The sequence below is a fragment of the Anomalospiza imberbis genome, chromosome 2 (genome assembly GCF_031753505.1).
Source record: "Anomalospiza imberbis isolate Cuckoo-Finch-1a 21T00152 chromosome 2, ASM3175350v1, whole genome shotgun sequence".
Lineage (NCBI taxonomy): Eukaryota > Metazoa > Chordata > Aves > Passeriformes > Viduidae > Anomalospiza > Anomalospiza imberbis.
In genome coordinates this window covers 2857097-2879012 of record NC_089682.1, presented here as the reverse complement: position 1 = coordinate 2879012, position 21916 = coordinate 2857097, and the positions used below count along the sequence as shown (strand labels likewise).

The following is a 21916-nucleotide window of genomic DNA, read 5'->3' as shown; positions in this document are numbered from 1 at the left end:
GCACGCACCGCTCCGGTTCCGCTCCGCTCCCGCTGTGGTGCCGCCGCCGCTCCCGCCGCCCCAGCGCGCCCCGCCCGCCGGACGCCCCGCCCATTGGCCGGCCGCCCTCTGACGTCACGGGCCGCGGCCAATCCGCGGGCCGTGCGCCTGCGCGCGTGGCCGGATGCAGGCGGCGCGGCGGCGGATGCGGGAGCGGGGGTAGGGAGCGCCTTCCTCCTCCCCTTCCTCCTCCTCCTCCTCCCCTTCCTCCTCCTCCTCCTCCTCCTCCTGCTCCTGCTGTGCCCGGCTCTGCAGAGCGCAGGGGCAGAGCCCGGCGGGGGGTGAGGGCGGGGTGCGGCCCCCGCAGCCGCGGGTACGGGGGGGTCCCCCCCCAGGAGCTCCCCAGGGAATCTCTGCTATCCTCGTGTCCCGTTCTCCGCCCTCCCCGCGAAGTCAAAGGGAAGAGCCCAGGATGGTTGAGAACTCTCCGGCCCCGCTGCCAGAAAGGGCAATTTATGGATTTGCGCTTTTTTTGGGCTCGTGGTTTGGCTTCAGTGAGTATCCCGCAGCCGAATCCATCACCCCGCAGTGCTGCTGCGCTGCGTTCCCGTTTAAATCCGTTTTTTTCCTCGAATCACGCGCATTTTCACATCCACTAAGCACTGGAGGTCGTTGTGGCGTTACCTTCCCCCCCAAAATAATGGAAAAAAAAAAAAATCAATCTGGTCAAGGGCAGCGGAAGGTATTTTGGGTTCTATCAGCTTTTCTCTGCTGGTGTGATGGGTTCTTCACGTCACTGGGGATCCAGGGTTTGAGAGGGTAGAAAACATTTTCCAACACAGGAAAAGGTGCTGCGGAGATCCTTTAGCGCAGGATCCTGCTGTGGGTCTTTGGCACCGTGGGGCAGTGAGAAATGAGGGGGAGTTGGGCTCAGCTCCTCTCCCAGGAAGATTCAGGAAGGATTTTCAGTACTTTTTCATGACAGTTCCATCCAAACACTACAATTCCACCCAGTTCTCTTCCCATTACATGACCTCTGTGAGGTCACTCTCTGCTTTAATATTATGATTCCTTTGGCATCTTTTTACTGAGGTGTTTGGGGGTGGTTTTATTGGTTTTTTTTCCTTTATTGTTCTGCAGTTTAATTTGGAATAACTGCAGAATAATAATAATAATTCTTGTCTCTCTTCATAGTGTAAAAAACACCAGTCACTTGGTTTTTAACATTTTAAAAGTTTAATAATAATCAAATGGTCATAAAAATAGCAATGCAATTAGAGTAATAAAAATCTAGAGTTAGGACAATTACCAGACAATAAAAAGCAAAGAATTACGGACGTCCGGATGTTTTTGGACAGGATCGTGGCAAGGTTGAGAAACAAGAGCAAACAAAACCCCAAAACTTCATTAATAACCCAGAACTACCACACAAACCAATGCTGTTCTAATTTAGACACAAATTCATTTTTATACAATGCCCCCACATGCCAGTACAGCTCAAATTCAGTATTTCAAAGTGAACTGCTGAAAAGCTTTTTTCCCTTCAATGAGGAGGTGTTTTAATCTGCCTTAGTTTGACAAGGAAGTGAGTTTTTCCAGGGAGTTGGGGTCAAACTAATTAATAGTTAAGTTTAGATACTGACACTTAGAGTGACTGCTAAAAGTATTGGGCACGCTTTTGAGAACACAAGGGGTTAAAAGTAGAGAACTCTTAGGGGATGTGAAAAACGCCAGTTGCTTGGTTTTTAACATTTTAAAAGTTTAATAAATAATCAAATGGTCATAAAAATAGCAATGCAACTAGAGCAATAAAAATGTAGAGTTAGGACAATTACAGGACAATAAAAAGCAAAGAATTACGTACGTCCGGATGTTTTTGGGCACTGGGCTGCCAAAAACCTGCCTTGAGAACAAAGGAATGACCCTTAAGAGCAACAGCCTGTTGCATATTCATACATCTCATCCATGATGCATAAATTCCATGCAAATTAAGAACTTTCCTGGTTTTTGTCAACTTCTTCCCCTTAATCCTGGTGGTTCCATAAAGACAGAGAGAAGGTGGAAGGATGTTTGTCTTTTCTGATAAGGAGGCTGTAACTCTTTGTCCTGTCACTGTTACCTCTGTGTGAAGAGTTTCTTGATTATCTTATCCCTTTCATGAGCTGGGAAATCTCTTACATTGCAGAGTTTCCATTTTATCACTATGTTATAACCTAAAACTATATTTAACACACCACTCAAGAGAATTAACACAGCATAACTTTCCAACATTACACATGCAATAGTCATTGTAATATTTGCGAAAAGCCAATCACAAAATAGGCATTTTTCACAATAGGAAATCAGAAATTAAATGTTAAAGCAAAAATAAAACTGATCCCGTGTAACCAGGGACTGGGTAGGATTTGTGTCTGAGAGGCAAATTCTGCAATCTTTTGGGAGAGGTATTTTGGTTTAAATAAAAGCAAAATTTAGGAAGTCTAGAACACCATCAGTCTTATTGTGACTTTCTCACTTTGTTGTGCAGTTTTGTACCTTATCTGGGCTTATATTCCTGAGACTTGGCTCTTCTCCCTGGGACTGACATACTGGCCTCAAAAGTAAGTTCAGCCAATTAAACTCCTTATTCTTAATTATTTTCAAATAAAAAAAACTTGATTTTTAAATAATGGCCTTGAATTAAATCCATTTTTCTCCTGATGATAAAGGGCTGTAATGTTTCTGAAGCGTTTTTTAATGTAGCTCTGGTGAAAATGTTTTGTTGTGCCACGAAATAAATAATATTGGGATGTTTTAGGATAAATTTGACATTTTGCTTTTAGGAAGTTTGCTAGTGGAAACACAGTAAAATTTAGGGTATAATTAAAAAATAAAGACCTTTCTAAAGGAATTTATCTGATGGTTTATCAGTGGAGTCAGGATCCAAAATCAGAGGTGCTGCTTCTTTTCCTCTTGGAGAAATTCCTCTTGGAGATACAATACCAACATTAAATCTGATTCATTAGTAAGCATGTGTTGCTAAATGTAAAATTTCAAATCCTTTTTTTCAGATACTGGGCAGTTGCTCTGCCAGTTTATCTCCTGGTGGCTGTGGGAATTGGTTATATTTTGCTTTTTGGGATTAACATGATGAGCACAGCTCCACTCAACTCCACTCACACCATCACAGGTAATTTTACTGCTTATTGAAAAGTTTGATCCTTCACTGAGAATTCTGGAAATCTGTAGAGAATAAACCCCAAAATTTAAGCCTTTAATATTTGATTTATTGGAAGCCCTGGTGGGGTTTTCAGCATCCTTTAAAGTAAGCTAAATTTGTAGCGCTGCATTATAAAATTATGTAATATTCTTGGAAGAAAAGGACCTGGAAACCATGAAATGTTCTCCTTATCTTTTGTAGATAACTTTGCAAAAAAGCAGCAGCAGAAGAAGTTCCAGGAGGAGGCAATTCCAGCCCTGAGGGATATTCCCATCAGTGAAGTCAACAGGATGTTCTTCCTCCCTGAAAAAGGGATCTGCAATAGCAGATAGTTGTTACTAAAATCTGTTTGGACAAAGGATTGATAAAAATTACAGAGGGATAATTAAAACCTCTCCAAACTATAAATAAAAACTCTTTCAGCTTTTTTCCCTGAATTTCTAATTAAATTCTTCTTCTTCTTCTTCTTCTTCATCTTATTATTATTATTATGCACCTTAATAGCCTGCATTGCTCTGAGAATTATGCCCCAATAATTTATCTGGTTATTCTTTAAAAATTAAAAAAGTGGGTTGAAAAGTGTTCTGGTACTTCCAGATTTCTGCTTGGAATTCCCCTCTGAGAGGGGAAAAAAAGCAGCTTCTAGACAGAGTTTAATTCTATTTCTCTTTGAATTCAGGGAGAGAAAATGTGTTTTGCCAGTCAAACACTTCAGGATCTTTTTTAATTATTAACTGGAAGTGTTTGTGTTGTAAATATATCATTTGCCTTTGTAAATATTAATAAAATGTGGCTGATTTTTCCATCTTCACCATTTTCCTGTGATTCTGGGAGGTTTCTCCTGGGCTGAGGTGATAAATGCTCCATTTTCCTTCACACAATTCTTTATTCAGCCAAATCTGTTGATCCCCCACCCCCCAAAATATCAGATTTACTGAGTTACCAAAAATAATAAAGGTGGGTTGTGAAGATTTGCTAAAACAAGTCTTGAAATTACTTTTTAAAACCTAATTTTAAGAACACTGACAGCAAAGTTCCAAGGAATAGCTGGGAACAGAGGAAGTGACAGGTCCGTGCTGTTAAAACCCAAGGTTAAGTGGTTCAGATGTTTTCTAAACAGTGAATTTTACTTTTTTTTGTTTATTTCCCTTCTCCCAAGTGTCACAAATTCTGTTATCTCCAGGACTCAATGTTATTTAGGTCTATTGTAAAGCCCAGAACCTCATTATTTATTAAGCTTGTAACCAACTTTAGCAGAGAATTGAGTTTAAAATGTTATTATTTCCTTAAAAGATAATAAAATTTAGAGAATTTGCCTGAAAAATCTTATGCCAATTCTTTAGAAATCTGTCAAAATGATCATCAGCTGCTCTCGAATGTTTTAAGGCTTGGTAACAATCACTTTGGTATAAAGGTAGATCTGCAGTTGGTTGGGTTTTCTGCCTGAATTTGGAGGAAAAATCTCCTTGTTCAGTGTTCCAGGGAGGATTTGTTGTGGTTTGGTTTTGGTGCAATGCTAGTGCCCTTGTGAAAATACACCCTCCCTAAATGAGTGCTGTGAGGTGTGATAGGAGCAGAGCAGGCTTGAGCTTAAAGTGGAAAAAAAAACAAAAAACTTTATTACTTTACAACGACAATAAAAGGAACACACACAGAATTTAGGAGGAAAACTTTCTAAAACATTCCTCATCTCCCCACTTAATTTCTACTCAAACACAGCGAGACACACCTTTGGATTTCTGATTAAGTCACTACTCACTCTTAGGACGATTAATTTTTGGTTTATTAAGGGAGAGAGGAGTCTCTCCTGTGCTATAGACCCCCAGGACACACAGTTGCAACTTTTTGTGTTTCCACCTCACACACGGCAACCGCCTGGAGAAAATTTGCTGTCGTGACACCCTCTTTTTTATGTTACAGTGCTTTTACTACTGTGACTAAAACTGCTCATAGGGTTCTCTTTTAAGGATTCTGAAAGAACAACAGTTTCTCATTTTTGGGACAACAGTCCCCCCCCCCATTTTCTCCTTCCCTGGGGCCGAGGGTCTTGAGAACAGAGATCATCTTCTTCTTGAGGACAGAGGGCACCACCACACCCTCCTCAACTTTTTTTTTTTTTCTGTTTACTCTACTCTTGCACTTTTTTTGGCTTAAGTTATTGTATCTTTCTAAAACTGCAGTCTCTGTGTTGCAGAGAGACTTAGATGGGTTGGATGGATGGGCAGGGTCCAACAGCATGAAGTTCAGAAAGTCCAAGTGCAGAGTTCTACATTTTGGCCACAAAAATCCCCTTCAAGTTTACAGGCTGCGGACGGTGTGGCTGGACGGCGTTCAGGCGGAAAGGGACCTGGGGGTGCTGGTCGACAGCAGGTTGAACATGAGCCAGCAATGTGCCCTGGTGGCCAAGAAGGCCAGTGGCATCCTGGCCTGCATCAGGAATGGTGTGGCCAGCAGGAGCAGGGAGGTCATTCTGCCCTGTACTCAGCACAGGTGAGGGCACACCTCGAGTGCCGTGTCCAGTCCTGGCCCCTCCATTTGGGAGGACGTTGAGATGCTTGAGCACGTCCAGAGAGGACAACGAGGCTGGAGAGGGGCTGGGAACACAAACCCTGTGAGGAACGTTTGAAGGAGCTGGGGTTGTTTAGGCTGGAGAAGAGGAGGCTCAGGGGTGACCTTATTGCTCTCCACAACTCCCTGAAGGGAGGCTGTGGACAGGTGGGGTCGGTCTCTTCCACCGGGCAGCACTGACAGAACAGGAGGACACAGCCTCAAGCTACATCAGGGAAGGTACAGGTTGGGTATCGGGAAAAAAATTTCACCAAAAGAATAACAAAGTACTGGAATTGTCTTCCCAGGGAGGTGGTGGAATCACCATCTCTGATGTGTTTAAAAAAAGACTGGACATGGCTCTTGGTGCTGTAGTCTAGTTGAGGTGTTGGGGCACGGCTTGGACTTGATGATCTTAGAGGTCTCTTCCAACCTCATCATTCTGTGATTCTGAGAATATTGGTTCAGTCTATGGCTATACAAGGGAAGTCCAGCTAAGGCCACTCCATCATCTCCTCCCACTTAGGATTCCTTCCCCATCTTTTTTTGACATCTCAGGTCCCAGGCCGTCTCTCTTCTCTTTCAGATCGAGGAGGAGTAGTGTTTTGCAGAGCTTTCTTTTCCCAGGGAAAGAAAGAGCAGGGGAAAGTCTGCACTCTTCACTGACCAGAACAAACAAAAAACCAGAACCAGAGCAAAAAAGAAAGTTACCCTGTGAAAAATGCATACTTTATGACTTTTTAGACTTCCTAAATTTTGCTTTTATTTAAACCAGAATACCTCTCCCAAAAGATTGCAGAATTTGCCTCTCAGACACAAATCCTGCCCAGTCCCTGGTTACACGGGACCAGTTTTATTGTTGCTTTAACATTTAATTTCTGACTTCCTACTGTGAAAAATGCCTATTTTGTGATTGGCTTTTCGCAAATATTACAATGAATATTGTATGTGTAATGTTGGAAAGTTATGCTGTGTTAATTCTCTTGAGTGGTGTGTTAAATATATTTTTTAGGTTATAACACAATGTTAAAATAGGAACTATGCGATGTAAGATACTTTTGAGAAAATCAAGAGATTCTTCGCGCAGAGATAACAGCGAAAGGGCCCATAAAGAGTTACAGCCTCCTTATCAGAAAAGACAAACATCCTTCCACCTTCTCTCTGTCTTTATGGTACCACCAGGATTAAGGGGAAGAAGTTGACAAAAACCAGGAAAGTTCTTAATTTGCATGGAATTTATGCATCATGGATGAGATGTATGAATATGCAACAGGCTGTTGCTTTTAAGGGTCATTCCTTTGTTCTCAAGGCAGGTTTTTGGCAGCCCAGTGCCCAAAAACATCCGGACGTCCGTAATTCTTTGCTTTTTATTGTCTTGTAATTGTCCTAACTCTACATTTTTATTGCTCTAGTTGCATTGCTATTTTTATGACCATTTGATTATTTATTAAACTTTTAAAATGTTAAAAACCAAGCAACTGGCGTTTTTCACATCCCCTAAGAGTTCTCTACTTTTAACCCCTTGTGTTCTCAAAAGCGTGCCCAATACTTTTAGCAGTCACTCTAAGTGTCAGTATCTAAACTTAACTATTAATTAGTTTGACCCCAACTCCCTGGAAAAACTCACTTCCTTGTCAAACTAAGGCAGATTAAAACACCTCCTCATTGAAGGGAAAAAAGCTTTTCAGCATTTCACTTTGAAATACTGAATTTGAGCTGTATTGGCATGTGGGGGCATTGTATAAAAATGAGTTTGTGTCTAAATTAGAACAGCATTGGTTTGTGTGGTAGTTCTGAGTTATTAATGAAGTTTTGGGGTTTTGTTTGCTCTTGTTTCTCAACCTTGCCACGATCCTGTCCTTTTATTAATTTTCATTTTCATTAATGATCAAATTTCCATTAAATCATGATTTGATGACCAGCAGACACAAAGATGTGTTTATTCTTTTGTCACTCCTCTACTCCCATTCCAGACATTGAAGTATTGACTGCAATTTTTTTCCCCCTCTGTATTTTCCACCCTTTTAGCTTCCTGAGAGAGCAATTTCATCTGGAATTCCGACCTGACAACGAGTGAAGGCCACATTTGGGTTCTTTGATGGAAGGATTAATTCAGTGCCTTGTCAAGGATGCCCAAATCCCTTCAGGATCAAGGAAAGCTACTGGGAAACGCCCTGAGAAAACACAAATGAAAGGATGTAAACCTTGGGCAAAGATTGGATCAGGCATGGATTTAATTTCTCTGCAGACCCCACAATTATGGGAGGACCAACAGGGAGGAGGCCAAGGGGGGCTCTTTGTCCAAGGAGAACTTGCAGGGGTGAAACTCAATCTTTGCTTTTCTGTCAGTGCTGCTTCAAAGACACCGTGGTGACCTTTTCTTCAACTTGGCCATGTTTGACACTCCAGAAATTGCCTCTGGGAGCAAAATCAAAGCAGGTAATAGTGGGGTTTTGGGGCTAAAATATGGATTTTGGGGAATTGGGGGATCTACAGGTCTTGCCTGTGACTGTGATTAAGAAGTTACATAGCTCTGTAAAGAGGAGAGGAGTTTTTTTTTCTGTAGATTTATAAAAATTTTGCCTTAGGTGTTGAGGAAAAAAAAACCCTCACATGATTGAACGGTGGTGCCTTTCTTTACAAAACACCCCTGGATATCAGGTGTCCATTCTTTTCAGAGACTGAGGGGAAACTAAGTAAATAAAAGGCAAAAAAACCCTAAATTTGCCCTTATTTTCACCTTTCTGCCTTACTGGTAGAGTTCAACCCACTGCATTGTCCCTGCTGGAATAAAGCCTGGGATAAAAATTCAGTTTTGCATTTAAATGCACATTTTCAGGTTCTCTTGCAGATTTTCTCCTATTGGGGATGGATGATGTTTTACACATCTTGTTGTGAAGAGGGAAGGGAAGGGAAGGGAAGGGAAGGGAAGGGAAGGGAAGGGAAGGGAAGGGAAGGGAAGGGAAGGGAAGGGAAGGGAAGGGAAGGGAAGGGAAGGGAAGGGAAGGGAAGGGAAGGGAAGGGAAGGGAAGGGAAGGGAAGGGAAGGGAAGGGAAGGGAAGGGAAGGGAAGGGAAGGGAAGGGAAGGGAAGGGAAGGGAAGGGAATCACCATGAAATAACGGAGGTGCCTGTGTTCCCATGGAATGGGGTTCTGCCAAAGGGGAGAATGGAGCTGGGGCTGCCAAATTTGTGTCTCTCTCTTCTTTCTGTCTTGGCAGGAAAGGGAAGGATGATAAAAACACAGAGTGTGAAGATGCTCCAAGGGCTGGAGCAGCTCTGCTGGCAGGAAAGGCTGGCACAGCTGGCATTGTTCACCTGCACAGGAGAAGCTTTGGGCTGAGCTCAGTGTGGCCTTGCAGGGCCTGGAGGAGCCCCAGGAAACCTGGAGAGAGACAATTTCCAGGGAATGCAGGGACAGGACCCAGGGAATGGCTCCCAGTGCCAGAGGGCAGGGCTGGGTGGGAGATTGGGAATTGGGAATTGTTCCCTGGCAGGGTGGGCAGGGGCTGGGATGGAATTCCCAGAGCAGCTGGGGCTGCCCCTGGATCCCTGGCAGTGCCCAAGGCCAGGTTGGACACTGGGGCTGGAGCAGCCTGGGACAGTGGAAGGTGTCCCTGCATGGATGAGCTTTAAGGTCCCTCCCAACGCAAACTATTCCATGATTTCCCTTGAGTTAAGCAGATAAACTTTTGCTGTTCCCTAAAGAATTGTCCAGACCATCCCAAAATTCTTTGGAGCATAAGGAATTCTGTCAGCTCCACTGGATCATCTCAAACATCCCCTGTGGCTGGGCAGGGGGCGAACAGGAGCAATGACAACCCAAGACCCCCTGACATAAAATAAAAAGCTGTAATTTTAATATTAAATGTTCGTCCTGGGACACATCTGTGCTAGGGGATCTATAAACACTAAAAATGCAACCAGTTTCTCTGAGCTTCAGTTTCATTTGTGGGTGGAAATCATAAAATGTTTTTGCCTTACAAACAAAACATTTGACTCATCTTGTGTAAATATATTTTGTTCACCTTTCTTGTGGGCCTGAGTTGGTGAAATGTTTAATTCAGAGTTCTGCTTGAATTGAATTTCCAGTCAGCTTTCACTCAGCTGGGATGAATGGGGGGTTTTGAATCTCTCCATTCAGGAACTTTCTCCTTTTCTGAGGAGAAAGTTTTGGAAGGATTCAGTTTTCTTCTGCCAGTTCCCTTCCAGAGGGCCTGCCAAGCCAGTTTTGTTGGGATGCTGTGCTATGGATGAAAAGCAGCTGAGAGATGAAGCCAGTGCAGAATAAATAACATTAAATAGGAAATGTTTCAGTGAATTGGCTGGATTTTGTCTCTGCAGCTCAGAAAGCTGCTGGTGGGGATATTGCCTTTGTTCAGTTCTGCTCTGTTTTCATTCTCCCTGTATAAATGTAATTCAGGGAAGAAAAAATCCTGTGGTATTTCTTTTTCTCTTAATCCAAATTAATCCTGCATCACATTTAGGAAAAAACACATTTCTGTGGCATGCAAGGATATGCTTCCCTAGGATATTTGTATCCTTCAGAGGAAGGATATTCAAGGAAGGATATTCAAGGAAGCAGAATTCAAGACTGCTGTATGAAAATCAACTTTAATTATCATTTTTCATACAAGAGGAATCTGAAATCGTAGAGGTTTTGTGGAGGCATCCCTGTGCCAGGGAATAAAAAGTTGCTTTTTGCTGCCAATTATTTTTTGGATTTTTCATATAAGAGGAATCTGACATCGTAGAGGTTTTGTGGAGGCATCCCTGAGCCAGGGAATAAAAAGTTGCTTTTTGCTGCCAATTATTTTTTGGATTTTTCATATAAGAGGAATCTGACATCGTAGAGGTTTTGTGGAGGCATCCCTGAGCCAGGGAATAAAAAGTTGCTTTTTGCTGCCATCGTTTTAGGGAATGGAAAATGAAAGCAGCATTGACTGGAAGTGTTGCAGCTGAATTCCCAGGGGAAGTTTTTTGTGGCACAGAGACCTGAGCCAAGAATTCCATCTGCTTCCAGCCTTGCCTTTGAAGTGCTCACCTCACCCTAAACTCTGTTTGGGGATGCTTTGTCACCTTTTCTCTGTAAATGATGGATGGTTCTGAGGTCACTCTGCCTTTGCAGGGTGGGATTGCAGATGAGGTAAAAAATCAGAAGTGGAAACTGAAAGTTCCCTGCAGCTGAAGGCCAGAGATGCTGCACCAGTCTACTTTGGGGCTTCTCCTAATTATTAACAAGCTGGGAAGGGACCTCAGTAATTTTTTGGGTCATCACAGAGCAGTGAAATCATCCTGGATGCTCTTCTGTTTGCTTTTGCTGCAGACTAAATAATGAGGAAGCTGGAGCCTTAGTAAATAAAAATAAATAGATTTAAAAATAAAAAATTAAATTTAAAAATTCAATAAAATTTAAAAGAAATAAAATTATTTTAGGATATCTTGTGAAATACCTTAAATTATCTGTGTTTGGAAGTGGAGATGTGGAAATTAATCTAAAAGCTGAATTTTCCTTTGTCACTCTGGGGTTTCAATTTCAACTCATTCTTGTCATTCCCTGTATGGCAGGATGTTGTCACCTGGTGTATATTTAATTAATGAGCCTCTTTTGAGTTTGCAAGTGGAGATCTTCAAAAAAATCCTTCATTCTAATAGGTTCATTCATTTGAAATCTGAATTTTTCCAGACTTGAAAAGTGTGGCACTCCTTTGTTTGCCAGTACCTGACTGAGAGGAGGAGCTGGCGCACACTTCCAGGGCTTCTGAAAACCATCTGACCTTAGCTCACAACCACCAGAGGTGCAGGAAAGGTCAAAAATCTGGAATTCTGCATTTGCTTTGTCTCTGGTGTGAAATACAAAGATGTGTTTCGTGTCAGGTAAGTAAAGGCAACCTGTGCTGTTGTAACTGTGAAATGTATGGAACATGGCCATGGGACAGCTATAAAGATGAGTTCTAATAAACTGCCAAGGAAAGCATGGAAGAAGGCTTTTGAACCAATCTTTTGTTTGCAAATAACAATTACAAGTCTTAAGCTGTTTTACAATAAGAACTTTTGAATTATAACTTTAGAGTGTTGCTTAGTATTAAGGTTTTGAACTGTAGCTTTAGAATGTATAAGTCTTAAGTTGTCTCGTAATAAGAATTTTGAATTATGACTTTAGAACGTTGCTTAGTACTAAGGATTTTAAACTGTAGCTTTAGGATGTATGAAGGATTTAAACAGAAAGGGAAGGGACCTTTTCCCAAGCTCCTGGAGAAGGAAGGTAAACATCAATTTTGCTGATTAATGATTTCGAAAGGGGAAGCTGGACATCACTACCATAGATTAATGATCCTAGAAAATAGAGGCTGGACCCCACCATCTGGACACACATCCTGGGATGTACACAGTAGAGTGAAAAAATTGAAAGGAACCAAACATCACCACCACAGACTTACGATGCTGAAGTGCAGAATTGTGACGTCAAAAGGCGGAAATGGAAACTGCCGACAGCTCGCGTCAGAATTGGGAAACAGAAACTGCAGAAAGCTCATGTAAGGAATGGGAAATGGAAACTACTGGGAAAAGCTTATGGATATGCATGGATATGATCAATAAATAGCAGCAAGACCAACAATCAGTGTGCAGCTGGAGGGGAAAACCCCCACCACTGTACCCAGCGCTGCCTTTGCTCATGCGCTCCCATATTGATTAATTAATTGAATTGCTGCTTGATAGATTGGCTGAGTCAAGTGTCTCATTTCTTACACTGGGGAAACCTTGGCAGTTTTGTTTGGAGTTAAGGAACATTAAAAATAAAAGATTTTAAACCTGGTGGGGGCAAATATTTAATATTGGAGGTATTTAGAGGTGCTGGCAGCAAGGGAAGTGCTGAGAAACTCTCTGAGCAAGAAAACCATTGTGGGGAAGGCAAACCAGGTGCCACATAGTGCAAGTTTTAATGTGGTATTAAATTAATTTGTGGGTTTTAATCAAGGCTGACTTTTTTTCTGGCTGGCAGAAGGTTACAGGAGGGAAAATCTGATAAGAAGAGAATGGCAGAACCCCAGGAAATATCACAAATGTTGGGTAGAAGCTGTGGGTTGTACTGAAAATGGGTGAGGCCAGCTGGGCATTCAGCATTTCTAGCAGAAAAAATATATCCCATGGAGCCAGTAAGCAACATTTGAAATAATTCCTTGCCTAATTTCAGTGTGCCCCAAAGCCTTTTGGATATTTTGGGGCTGCATATTACATTATTCAGCCTCATAATCGATGAAATTTTCATTTTCTCAGGACTGCAGTGTTTGAAATAAAGACTCAGTACAATGCTCCCAAATTTCTTTATCTTTGCTACTGAAATGTCCCTGATTTAAATCTTTCGTGAAAGTATCTAAAAACACAAAAGGATTTCCTCCCATTTTCCAGTGCTTTGACTCATTTTCCTTGGAAAGAGAATTATAAATAATTTCCTTTTGAGCTCTGCCAGACTTCTCTGTTTGGTCAGATGTTTGTCCATCCATTCCTGACAGTTCTCTTTGAAATTCTTCATTTTTTAATGTGGATTCTGGGTCTTTCAGGGCTCTTCCTCAGACTCAGCATCATCATTGTAGAAGTGAATTGTGGCTTGTACAGGAAAACTGGCCAGAACCTTCTCTCCAATGTTAGCAAGAAACTTCTGGGATTTGGATTTGGGCAAGTAAAGCCTGAGAAGAAGAAAAGACATTTTAAGAGAAAAAGTTAAACAGTGCAACACTTTTCCATCCAATCTAGCTTGAACATTAAAACTTATTTTTGATTTAATTAATTCCAGAATTAGGATCAGGATACCAGGATTAGATTGGGGTTGGTGGCCTGAGGTACAGAGGTTGATTTTAGTGGATTTTGTGTCTCCAGGTGGAGGAGGAGGAGGTGTAGACTGATTTATTTATTTCAAAATCCACATTGTTTTGTGTTAAAATCATAAATGCCCCCTCTTGGTTACACTTGGGCCAATTTCCAATGAAATCTGACAGCAGTTGAGGTCACCCAGAATTTCAGATGCCACAGCTTTTAGAACGAAGGCTTGCAAAGAAAAGGGATATTCCACTGATTTTCCTCCTCCAAAGGAAAATGCCAATTAGGAGTTTCCTAACGAAAGAATGCAAATATTGGTGAAAACCCTTATCAGTCCTCTGACCTTAGCAAGCTTTACCTGCAGTTCAGTTTTTATTCAAGAGCAAATTAAAGCAACCTCAAATCTGTACCAATCCCACTCCATTAGCAGCTGCTCCCATTCATTATTTGGGCTTAGTGAGTGATAAGTGTAAACATAAATTAGGCGAGGCAAAAAATGGAGTTTTTAAATTACTTTTTCCTTATTTTCATCTTTTCTCGGCTCTGTTCAGCCTGGGCATCTTTGCTGAGGGATAAAAATCTGTGCAGTTTGGTGAGTAGTAATTAAATTGTTACTAAAATGAGATTTTTCCAGGGACAAACTGATCCTTCTCCTGAGAAGGAAGGAGTTTCATCTTTGATTTTTTTTGGTTTTTTGTTTTTTGTTTTTTTGGTCACTTTTCCACTCTGAGGTGACAGGATTAACTCACCTCACTGGATGCTGGAATCCCAGGGCTCCTTTTGATCTCTGATTTATCCCTTCACCATCCATTTGTGACTGGAAAGAGATTAATTCTAATTTATTAATTAGAATGGACTCAAAATGAAGATTTCACTTATTTTCTTTAGGTAACTGGAGAATTCCACAGCAATGTTGCTTTGTTTGCTCTTTCCTCTTAGTGGAATTCTTGACATCATCACTGTGGGTCTGTCCTCTCATAAAAATAAAACCTCAGGACCTCTGTTGATTGTGCCTCAATCTCTATTTTTGTTCCTTCAGCCTTCCCACCCAAGCAAGTAAAACTAAAAATCACAGTGCATGTCAAAGCCAGCCAGAGTTACTTTAAAATCCAATTTTCTGTTGATTTCCTCAGTGGTTTGCTTATAGCAACATCCCTCCCAAAATACCCAATAAATAAAATTATGCACATAAAAGCATGTTTTTAAAAGTAATTCTCACTTAAACTCTCCCTATATGCAAAACATCACATCCAGATTATGCCTGGAGATTTCAAACTGAGGTTATTCTTTTATATATATATATATATGTGTGTGTGTGTATATATATATATATATATATGTGTGTATATGTGTATATATATTTCAGCAAATATGAAGTGCTGTTAACATGAGGGTTGTGTGGAGTAAGCAGTTGTTTTGCAGCTCTTGATATTATATTAGTAATATGAATTATTAGTACATTATTACTACATCATTATTAATTAATCATCCATTAAGAAGAACTGATAAAAATTCTATATCTAACACGAAATTAGAGATACTCTCACCCATCGCCATGCACAGAACATGAATTTAAACCATGTTTTCCAGCACTACAGAAATGCTTGAGAGAACAAATGAGGGACTGACCAAGCCTGGCTTCCCATGTCCAATTCCTGCTTTTCCCCACGGATTCTTTTCCCCAGAATTTGTGCTCTCACCATTTGTTGACTCTCCCCATCCCTTGCTGGGAGCATCCAGGGCCTCCACAGAGCAGAGCTGCTGGAAAATCAGGATACAATGGAATCATGGAATATCCTGAGTTGGGAGGGACCACCAGGACCACGGAATCCAACTCCTGGCCCTGCACAGACCCCCCAAAATTTCATCCTGTGCATTCCTGAGAGCATTTTCATGTAGTAAATCTGATTTTTATGGCAATATTTGGCTTCTCCCCACACCCCAGCCACTCCCTGGCTCATTTTTCGTCCAGAGTTCCTTTCCCTTTAGGATCTCCCAGCTCCAAGTGAACTCGAGATGGTTTAAATAACACTGAAATCTTTTTATTCGTGCAGAAAACCCCCAAATTACCTCTCCCTGCCTCTCTGACAGATTCCCTGTGCTCACTGAGTGCCTGGTTATTTTTTGAGGCAGCAACTCCAGCAGCTCCAGCATTAATCCAAGGAGAACCATTTGATCCCATTAGCCCAGATGGAGTGCTGGGTGCTGTGTCTGCCTTTTTTTGGTTGGGGTCACCACGATTCTGGATGTTTTTCCACCAGGATTTTCCATCTCTGGTGCTGTGCAACAGATCCAGCTGAAGAAATGGAAAAGTGCTTTCAAATAAGCATAAAAACAATAATAATAATAAGGTTATCACAACCTTAATTTTAGTTCTGAAATACTGGCTCAAAAGGATGAAGTCTCAGCAAAACAAATAAAATAATGATGAACGCTTTCAGAAATATATTTTGCCCTTAACTCCTGATATTGACAAATGTTTTAGGGATTCTAGTCAATGGAATAATTCCATACTCACAGTTGGAGACTCCTCAGCTGGAAAAGCCTCCCTGGTCCTGCCTTACCTGCCCGGGTGCTGCCCCTGCCGGGCCGGGAGCTGCGGGGAATCCCGGGAGCGGCTCCCGGCTGCTCCCTCCATGGGTTTGGATGCTCTAAAAGCTGGGAGAGGCTCTGAGCCCCTCCTGTGTGTGAGCTGCCAAAAACCCACCTAAAACAAACACGGTAAGAGCAGGGAAATGCCTGAAGGAGAGCATTTCCCAGGGAGTTCAAAGGTAGGACAGGCTCACACCTTGGAGGCTGTTCCAGGGACAGCAATCCCAAGGAAACAGGGGTTTTGTTTTTAGCAAATCCCATGGGATGGAACATCTTTATCCAATTTGTCTTTCTGGTGCTGTTTTACTGACTGTGAATTTACAGAATTCTCAGGATAATTGCAGAGTCGGGATTTGCTCTTTATTAAATACATTCTGTAAATGCACTTCTGCATGTCCTGGAGGAACTCATCCACATCCTGTCCTAAAAAAAAGTCCAAGTTCACATTTAACTTTCTTCCCAGAGAAGGAAAAAATACTTTTATTTACTGACCACAGGTTATTTAGTGTGAATTGGGCACCCTCAATCTAAATCTACTCCCTGCCATGTTTAAATACCTTGTGATATCTGTGAAGTTGTAAAGAAATCAATAGTGCTCTGTTACAAATAAAAAAATACATGCACTGTCTCAATCCCTTTGAACGTTTCTGTACCAAAACCAGCACAATTAATAGAACAAAGAACACGGTGAATAATATTAAAAATCCAAAATATTTGTTAAATAACAGCACTGATCCTGAGGGAAAGGATCAGTGGAAAATGGCAAACTTCTTAAGTGACCTGCAGTGTAATTAAACATCTTGCTAAATTACAGTCTGACCTCCACATATTTCATTGCAGCAGCTCAGTTTTGTTTAGTCCTGATTTAACTTGAGAGTTGAAAGGGAAGATTGTATTGAAGAATTGATATCTGTGCTCTTGCAATCAGATCTGGATGTGAGGATAATTGATTTATTCCTCTGCCACCATGGATACTAGTGCAGAACTAGAGCCTAAACTGCTGGAATTTAACACTCCAGAAGATGCAAAATTATCCTCAATTTAATCTCTTGATAAAGCCCTGCAAGACCAAATTTATTGCAAAATTATTGAAAATACAACTTTGGTGCTGAAGCTGCAATGTGATCAAATATAATTACTTGTAGAAAAAATGTGAATATTACATTATAGTACTAATCAAGCGAACCACACAACTTTAATTGGCATTTTTGTGGAAAACATTAACTAAAGTCAGGTTCCTTTTTGCAGTAATTTTAATGTCAGTTGCTTAATTTTGGTATTTAGTGAAGAACACAGAATCAGAAAAGTTTTCCAAGACACCGGGGGAATTATTCAGATCTCTGACGTTACCTGGGAATAACTTTGACTGATTGAACTCCTACAGAAAGATGAGCCCTGTGCTAATCATTTTGTGTTAATTAAAAGAGGGTTTTATCTTTGTGAGGAATGGGTTTTATGCAGTTTTCTCATGAAGGCAATTGTGCATTTGCAGGAATAAAGAGTGCTCAACATAAACTGGTATATTTGGGGAACCTGGACACCTCTACAGCATTTACAGTTTTGAATAATATCTGATATTAAACAAGAAACCACAGACATTGACAGCAGGCAAAGCTCCTCCCAGAGAAATCCTTGGAAAAGCTTTTAAGGGGCAGAAGGAGGAGGAACCAGTTGGTCACAAAGCACAGCAAAGCCTCAAAATATTCCTGTAAAGTCAAAAACAGAAGCTCAGCTACTCCAAGGTTACAAAATACAGCTGGGAGGTTTGAGGGCTGATACTACTCCCTGTTTTTTCCAAGGCTTCCCTCCACCCTGTAAAGAGGAGCTGACTGACATGGTAATTTTATTTTAGAAAACCTATTTTAGTAAATTCCCTGGTGCACACAAGGCCTTGGTTGGATAATAAAAATAATAACAACAACAGAACATTTTCCCAATTTAAAATTCTGAACTTTTTAGTCAAAGTTTGTCATAAAATTGTGAACTTTTTAGTCAAAGTTTGTCATAAAATTGTGAACTTTTTAGTCAAAGCTTGTCTAAAATGATGAACTTTTTAGTCAAAGCGTGTCGTAAAATTCTGAACTTTTTGGTCAAAGCTTGTCATGATTATGTCCAAGTTACAATATTACAGAAACTAGAAAAACTCCAGCAGCTTCACAGCTCTAATTAATTCTGTGTCAAGATAGGCAGGAGCTTGTCTTGAAACAGGGACTGGTTTTGCCTGTTCTGCTTTAGATTCCCTTGCATGGTGAGGCTTTGATTCGGTTTTCTCATTTACTCACAAACTTTTCCAGGGTAGGGGAACCTCAGACATCAACACATGCTCGTGGTGGAGCTGACTGCATTCGATGGCAGCAGGATCTGCCTGTGGAAAGGTTTCACAAACAGCTGAGCTCTGTGCAGGCTCAGGGCTCAGCAGTGCGCCTGAGCTAACCCAGAGAGAGTGAATTCCAGAGCTGAGAGCTCGCTTTGGAGATTGTCTTCTTTCTTTTGATGTGGCCAGGTGGGTATTTGGACTTCCTGCGCAAGATGAAGTCACACAAAGGAGCAGTGTGAGGTGCCAGGTGAGGAGCACTGGAGATTTGTTCCTCTCTGTGAAGGGCAGGATATGGCAGCAGCACAACACTGGTGTTTCCGAAGCTTGAGATAAAGAATTACTTAAAATATTTGGCATTACAACTGAAACTGTAATCTGTTTGTGCCATGAGTTGTGGAAATATTACGGCCCATCCCTGGAGGTGTTCAAGGCCAGAATCACAGAATCACAGAGCCCTCTAGGATCATCCAGTGGCACCAGCATCACCCCAAACCCTGTCCCCAAGGCCACATCCAGACTGCTCTGGGACAATTCCAGTGACTCCAAACCTCCCTGGGCAGCTCAGCCCAAGACCTGACCACTCTGCCAGAGAAAAAAACATTTCCTGAACATCCCCTGGCACAACTTAAAACCATTTCCTCTCCTCCTTTCACTTGAAAAGAGATAACAGAGACAATTTGTTCCTTGTTTATCTACAGAGCCAGCATGCTATTGCTAGAGATCCACTTAGGAGTAAATCTGTTATTTTTGAGTACCCATTGCACTGAATTTCCAAGTGAAGGACAAGACCTTGAGTTCAGAATAATAAAAAAAGGTTGTGGCTTCCTGCCCTGTTCAGGAAACAACTGTCATGTATCTGTCAAGGCAGGTGTGGGCTTCTTTCTTGTAGCCTTGCATTTTGCATTTTTTTTTTTATCTCGTCTTTTCACTCCCTGTGAAAAATGCACATTATCTGGCTCTGTGCAGATAGTTACTATATGTATTATGTTATATTGATTAGTTGTGCTGTATTAACATTTTAATAGTATAGTAAATGTAGTTTTGTAGTTAAATTGAAGCTATAATCGTTAAAATAGAAACTATGTATGTGGAGTTTTTTTTAAAGGAATGAGATGCTCGCGTGAAGCTAACAGTCACAGAACGCCTAAATCTTCCAGAGAAGAGGAATTTATGGTTTTCTCATCAGAAGAAGCTAATTTCTTCAGGCCTTGCTCAGACTCGAAGGTGCCGTGGGGATTAAAGGAAGCAGTTGAAAAATAACAGAGTTTCTTGTTTTAAATAGAATGTATGCATAACTATGAAGGGTATATGAATATGCAAGAGTGTATTGTTTTAAAGGTTATCCCTTTGTCCACAAGGCATGCTTGTCGTGGCTTAAGTGCCCGAGAGCATCCGGACGTCTGTAATTCTCTGTTTTTGTTGTCTTGTAATTGTCCCAACTCTAAATTTTTATTACTCTAATTGTATTACTATTTTTATAACTATTTTAATATTATTGAGCTTTTAACATTTTAGAAACCAAGTGATTGGCGTTTTTCACACTCCCACACCAGGTATCTGCTAGGATCAGACTGGTCCACACCTTCCTTTCCCAGAGCTGGGTTGTGATTCCTTTCCCTATAAAATGCAGGAAGTATTTGATAATTTCAGTGCATAGATACATTGGAGGAGTAAAGGATAACTTGTTGTCTGTTGTGTCTTCTGGAGGAGCAATTTGTGTTTGCAGCACACAGGGCACGTGCAAATCCTACAGTTTGATTCCTTGCCAGGCTGTTCCTCACTCTGATGTCAGTGTTCAGCCCTTTCTCATTTGGTGAATGCAGTGAACCAGCTGGAATTAAATGCATCCATTTGTGGCTTTGGTGGCTACAGGAATGGCAGCTGGAGACAGGAGTCTTCCCCTGGTTCTGTGTGGGATACGAAAGGGAATACTGTGCCTTTAGGGCACCATCAATCCAGGAACAGGGTCAGGTAGCAGTGTCAAGTCATTTCTGAGGAAGATGAGATCCTTTCCTGTTGTCCATCAGGATGGTTTTAGCTTTGGAGAAGCAGATTTATCCTGGGCTCCATCTCAGCTGGTGGGAGCAGCAGGCGAGGGGGAATTCTGCTCCTGTCCCCCAGAGGTGAGAGCCCACCTGCAGAGCTGCCCCAGCCCTGTCCCAGCCCAGGGAGGAGCTGGAGCTGCTGCAGAGAGCCCAGAGGAGGCTCCAGGATGAGCAGAGGGATGGAGCAGCTCTGCTGGCAGGAAAGGCTGGCACAGCTGGCATTGTTCACCTGCACAGGAGAAGCTTTGGGCTGAGCTCAGTGTGGCCTTGCAGGGCCTGGAGGAGCCCCAGGAAACCTGGAGAGAGACAATTTCCAGGGCTTGGAGGGACAGGACCCAGGGAATGGCTTCCAACTGAAAAATCCCAACTTTAGGTGGGATATTGGGGAAAAAATCCTTCCCTGTGAGGGTGGGCAGGCCCTGGCACAGGGTGCCCAGAGCAGCTGGGGCTGCCCCTGGATCCCTGGCAGTGCCCAAGGCCAAGGCTGGACATTTGGGCTTGGAACAACCCGGAATAGTGGAAGGCGTCCCTGCCCATGGCAGGGGGTGGAGCTGGACGAGCTTTAATTCCCTTTTAACCCAAACCCTTCTACCATTCCCGGAGCAGCCGAGTCGTGGCGCCGGCAGCGAGAAGACCTCGCCTGCTCCTCCTCGCCTTCCTCCTCCAGAGCCCGGCTACAAGTAACCCGCTGCAAAGACGCAACGGCCCGAGCCGCTTGTAACGATTTTGAGCGCTCTTTATTCCTTCTCACACCTCCCTGCGCCGCAGCACCGCGCACTGCCCCGAGCGCTCGGCCGTGAGGCGGCCCCTCAGCCTCAGGGGAGGAGGGGAGAGACGCGGCGCGCAAAAGGGGCGGGGCGCCGCGCGCGCCAGCCCCCCGCCGGCCAATCAGCGCCGGGGGCGGCGCCCGCCCTCGCTGACGCGCGGCGCTGCCATTGGCCGGGGCGGGCGGGGAGGGGCGGGGCCGCGCGCCCGCCATGCTGATCACGCTGTGCTACCTGTACCTGTGGGCGCGCTGGGGGCCGCGCTCGGCCGCGCTCGTCCGCAGCACCGTGCGGAGGCTGCACCGCTCCCGCTGCTCCTTCACCTTCTGCGCCCGCCAGCCGCACCCCGAGGAGCGCGTGTGCCTCCGCATCGGCGGGAAGGTGTTCTGCACCGGCGAGGCGCAGGTAGAGCGGCGGGGATGCGCGGGGATGCGGCGGTCGCCGCGGGAACGGGGATGCGCGGGGATGCGGCGGTCGCCGCGGGAACGGGGATGCGCGGGGATGCGGCGGTCGCCGCGGGAACGGGGATGGGCATCCCCGGGTGGGCTCGTGGTTTGGTTGTGGGGATTGCTGGCGGGCAGGGGTTTGGGATTGGGAAGGGTAACGCGCGGAGGGAATTCCCACGCGCTGTCGCGGGCAGGGGGAGGAGGGGGGGAC

At 43.1% G+C, this 21916-nt stretch overlaps 2 protein-coding genes across 5 annotated transcripts in view; both read left to right on the top strand.

Annotated features, from left to right (window-relative positions):
- The first annotated feature begins 380 nt into the window (after nucleotides 1-380).
- On the top strand, nucleotides 381-3985 carry PIGP (phosphatidylinositol glycan anchor biosynthesis class P). Its single transcript, XM_068179525.1, has 4 exons — nucleotides 381-533; nucleotides 2507-2579; nucleotides 3030-3148; nucleotides 3380-3985. Exons 1-4 carry the CDS (start codon nucleotides 452-454, stop codon nucleotides 3508-3510), a joined length of 405 nt encoding a protein of 134 aa, XP_068035626.1. The 5' UTR covers nucleotides 381-451; the 3' UTR covers nucleotides 3511-3985.
- A 17409-nt stretch (nucleotides 3986-21394) lies between these two features.
- HLCS (holocarboxylase synthetase) overlaps nucleotides 21395-21916 on the top strand; it is a 129487-nt gene continuing 128965 nt past the window's right edge. For 3 of the 4 annotated variants that reach the window (XR_010995773.1, XM_068179520.1, XM_068179523.1), the window contains exon 1: nucleotides 21395-21664. Coding sequence is in view for 3 of the 4 variants with exons in the window: in XM_068179520.1 (XP_068035621.1) it covers nucleotides 21473-21664 (192 nt within the window). In the remaining variant the exon portion in view is untranslated. The remainder of the gene's footprint in view (nucleotides 21665-21916) is intronic. The other variant, XM_068179521.1, reaches the window with a different exon arrangement.

Excerpts from the sequence above, each read along its gene's own strand:
- PIGP (XM_068179525.1), top strand. The coding sequence starts at position 452 with ATGGTTGAGAACTCTCCGGCCCCGCTGCCAGAAAGGGCAATTTATGGA. Across the intron at positions 2,580-3,029 it reads CTGACATACTGGCCTCAAAA|ATACTGGGCAGTTGCTCTGC; the intron begins GTAAGTTCAGCC and ends CCTTTTTTTCAG. Across the intron at positions 3,149-3,379 it reads CTCCACTCACACCATCACAG|ATAACTTTGCAAAAAAGCAG; the intron begins GTAATTTTACTG and ends TATCTTTTGTAG.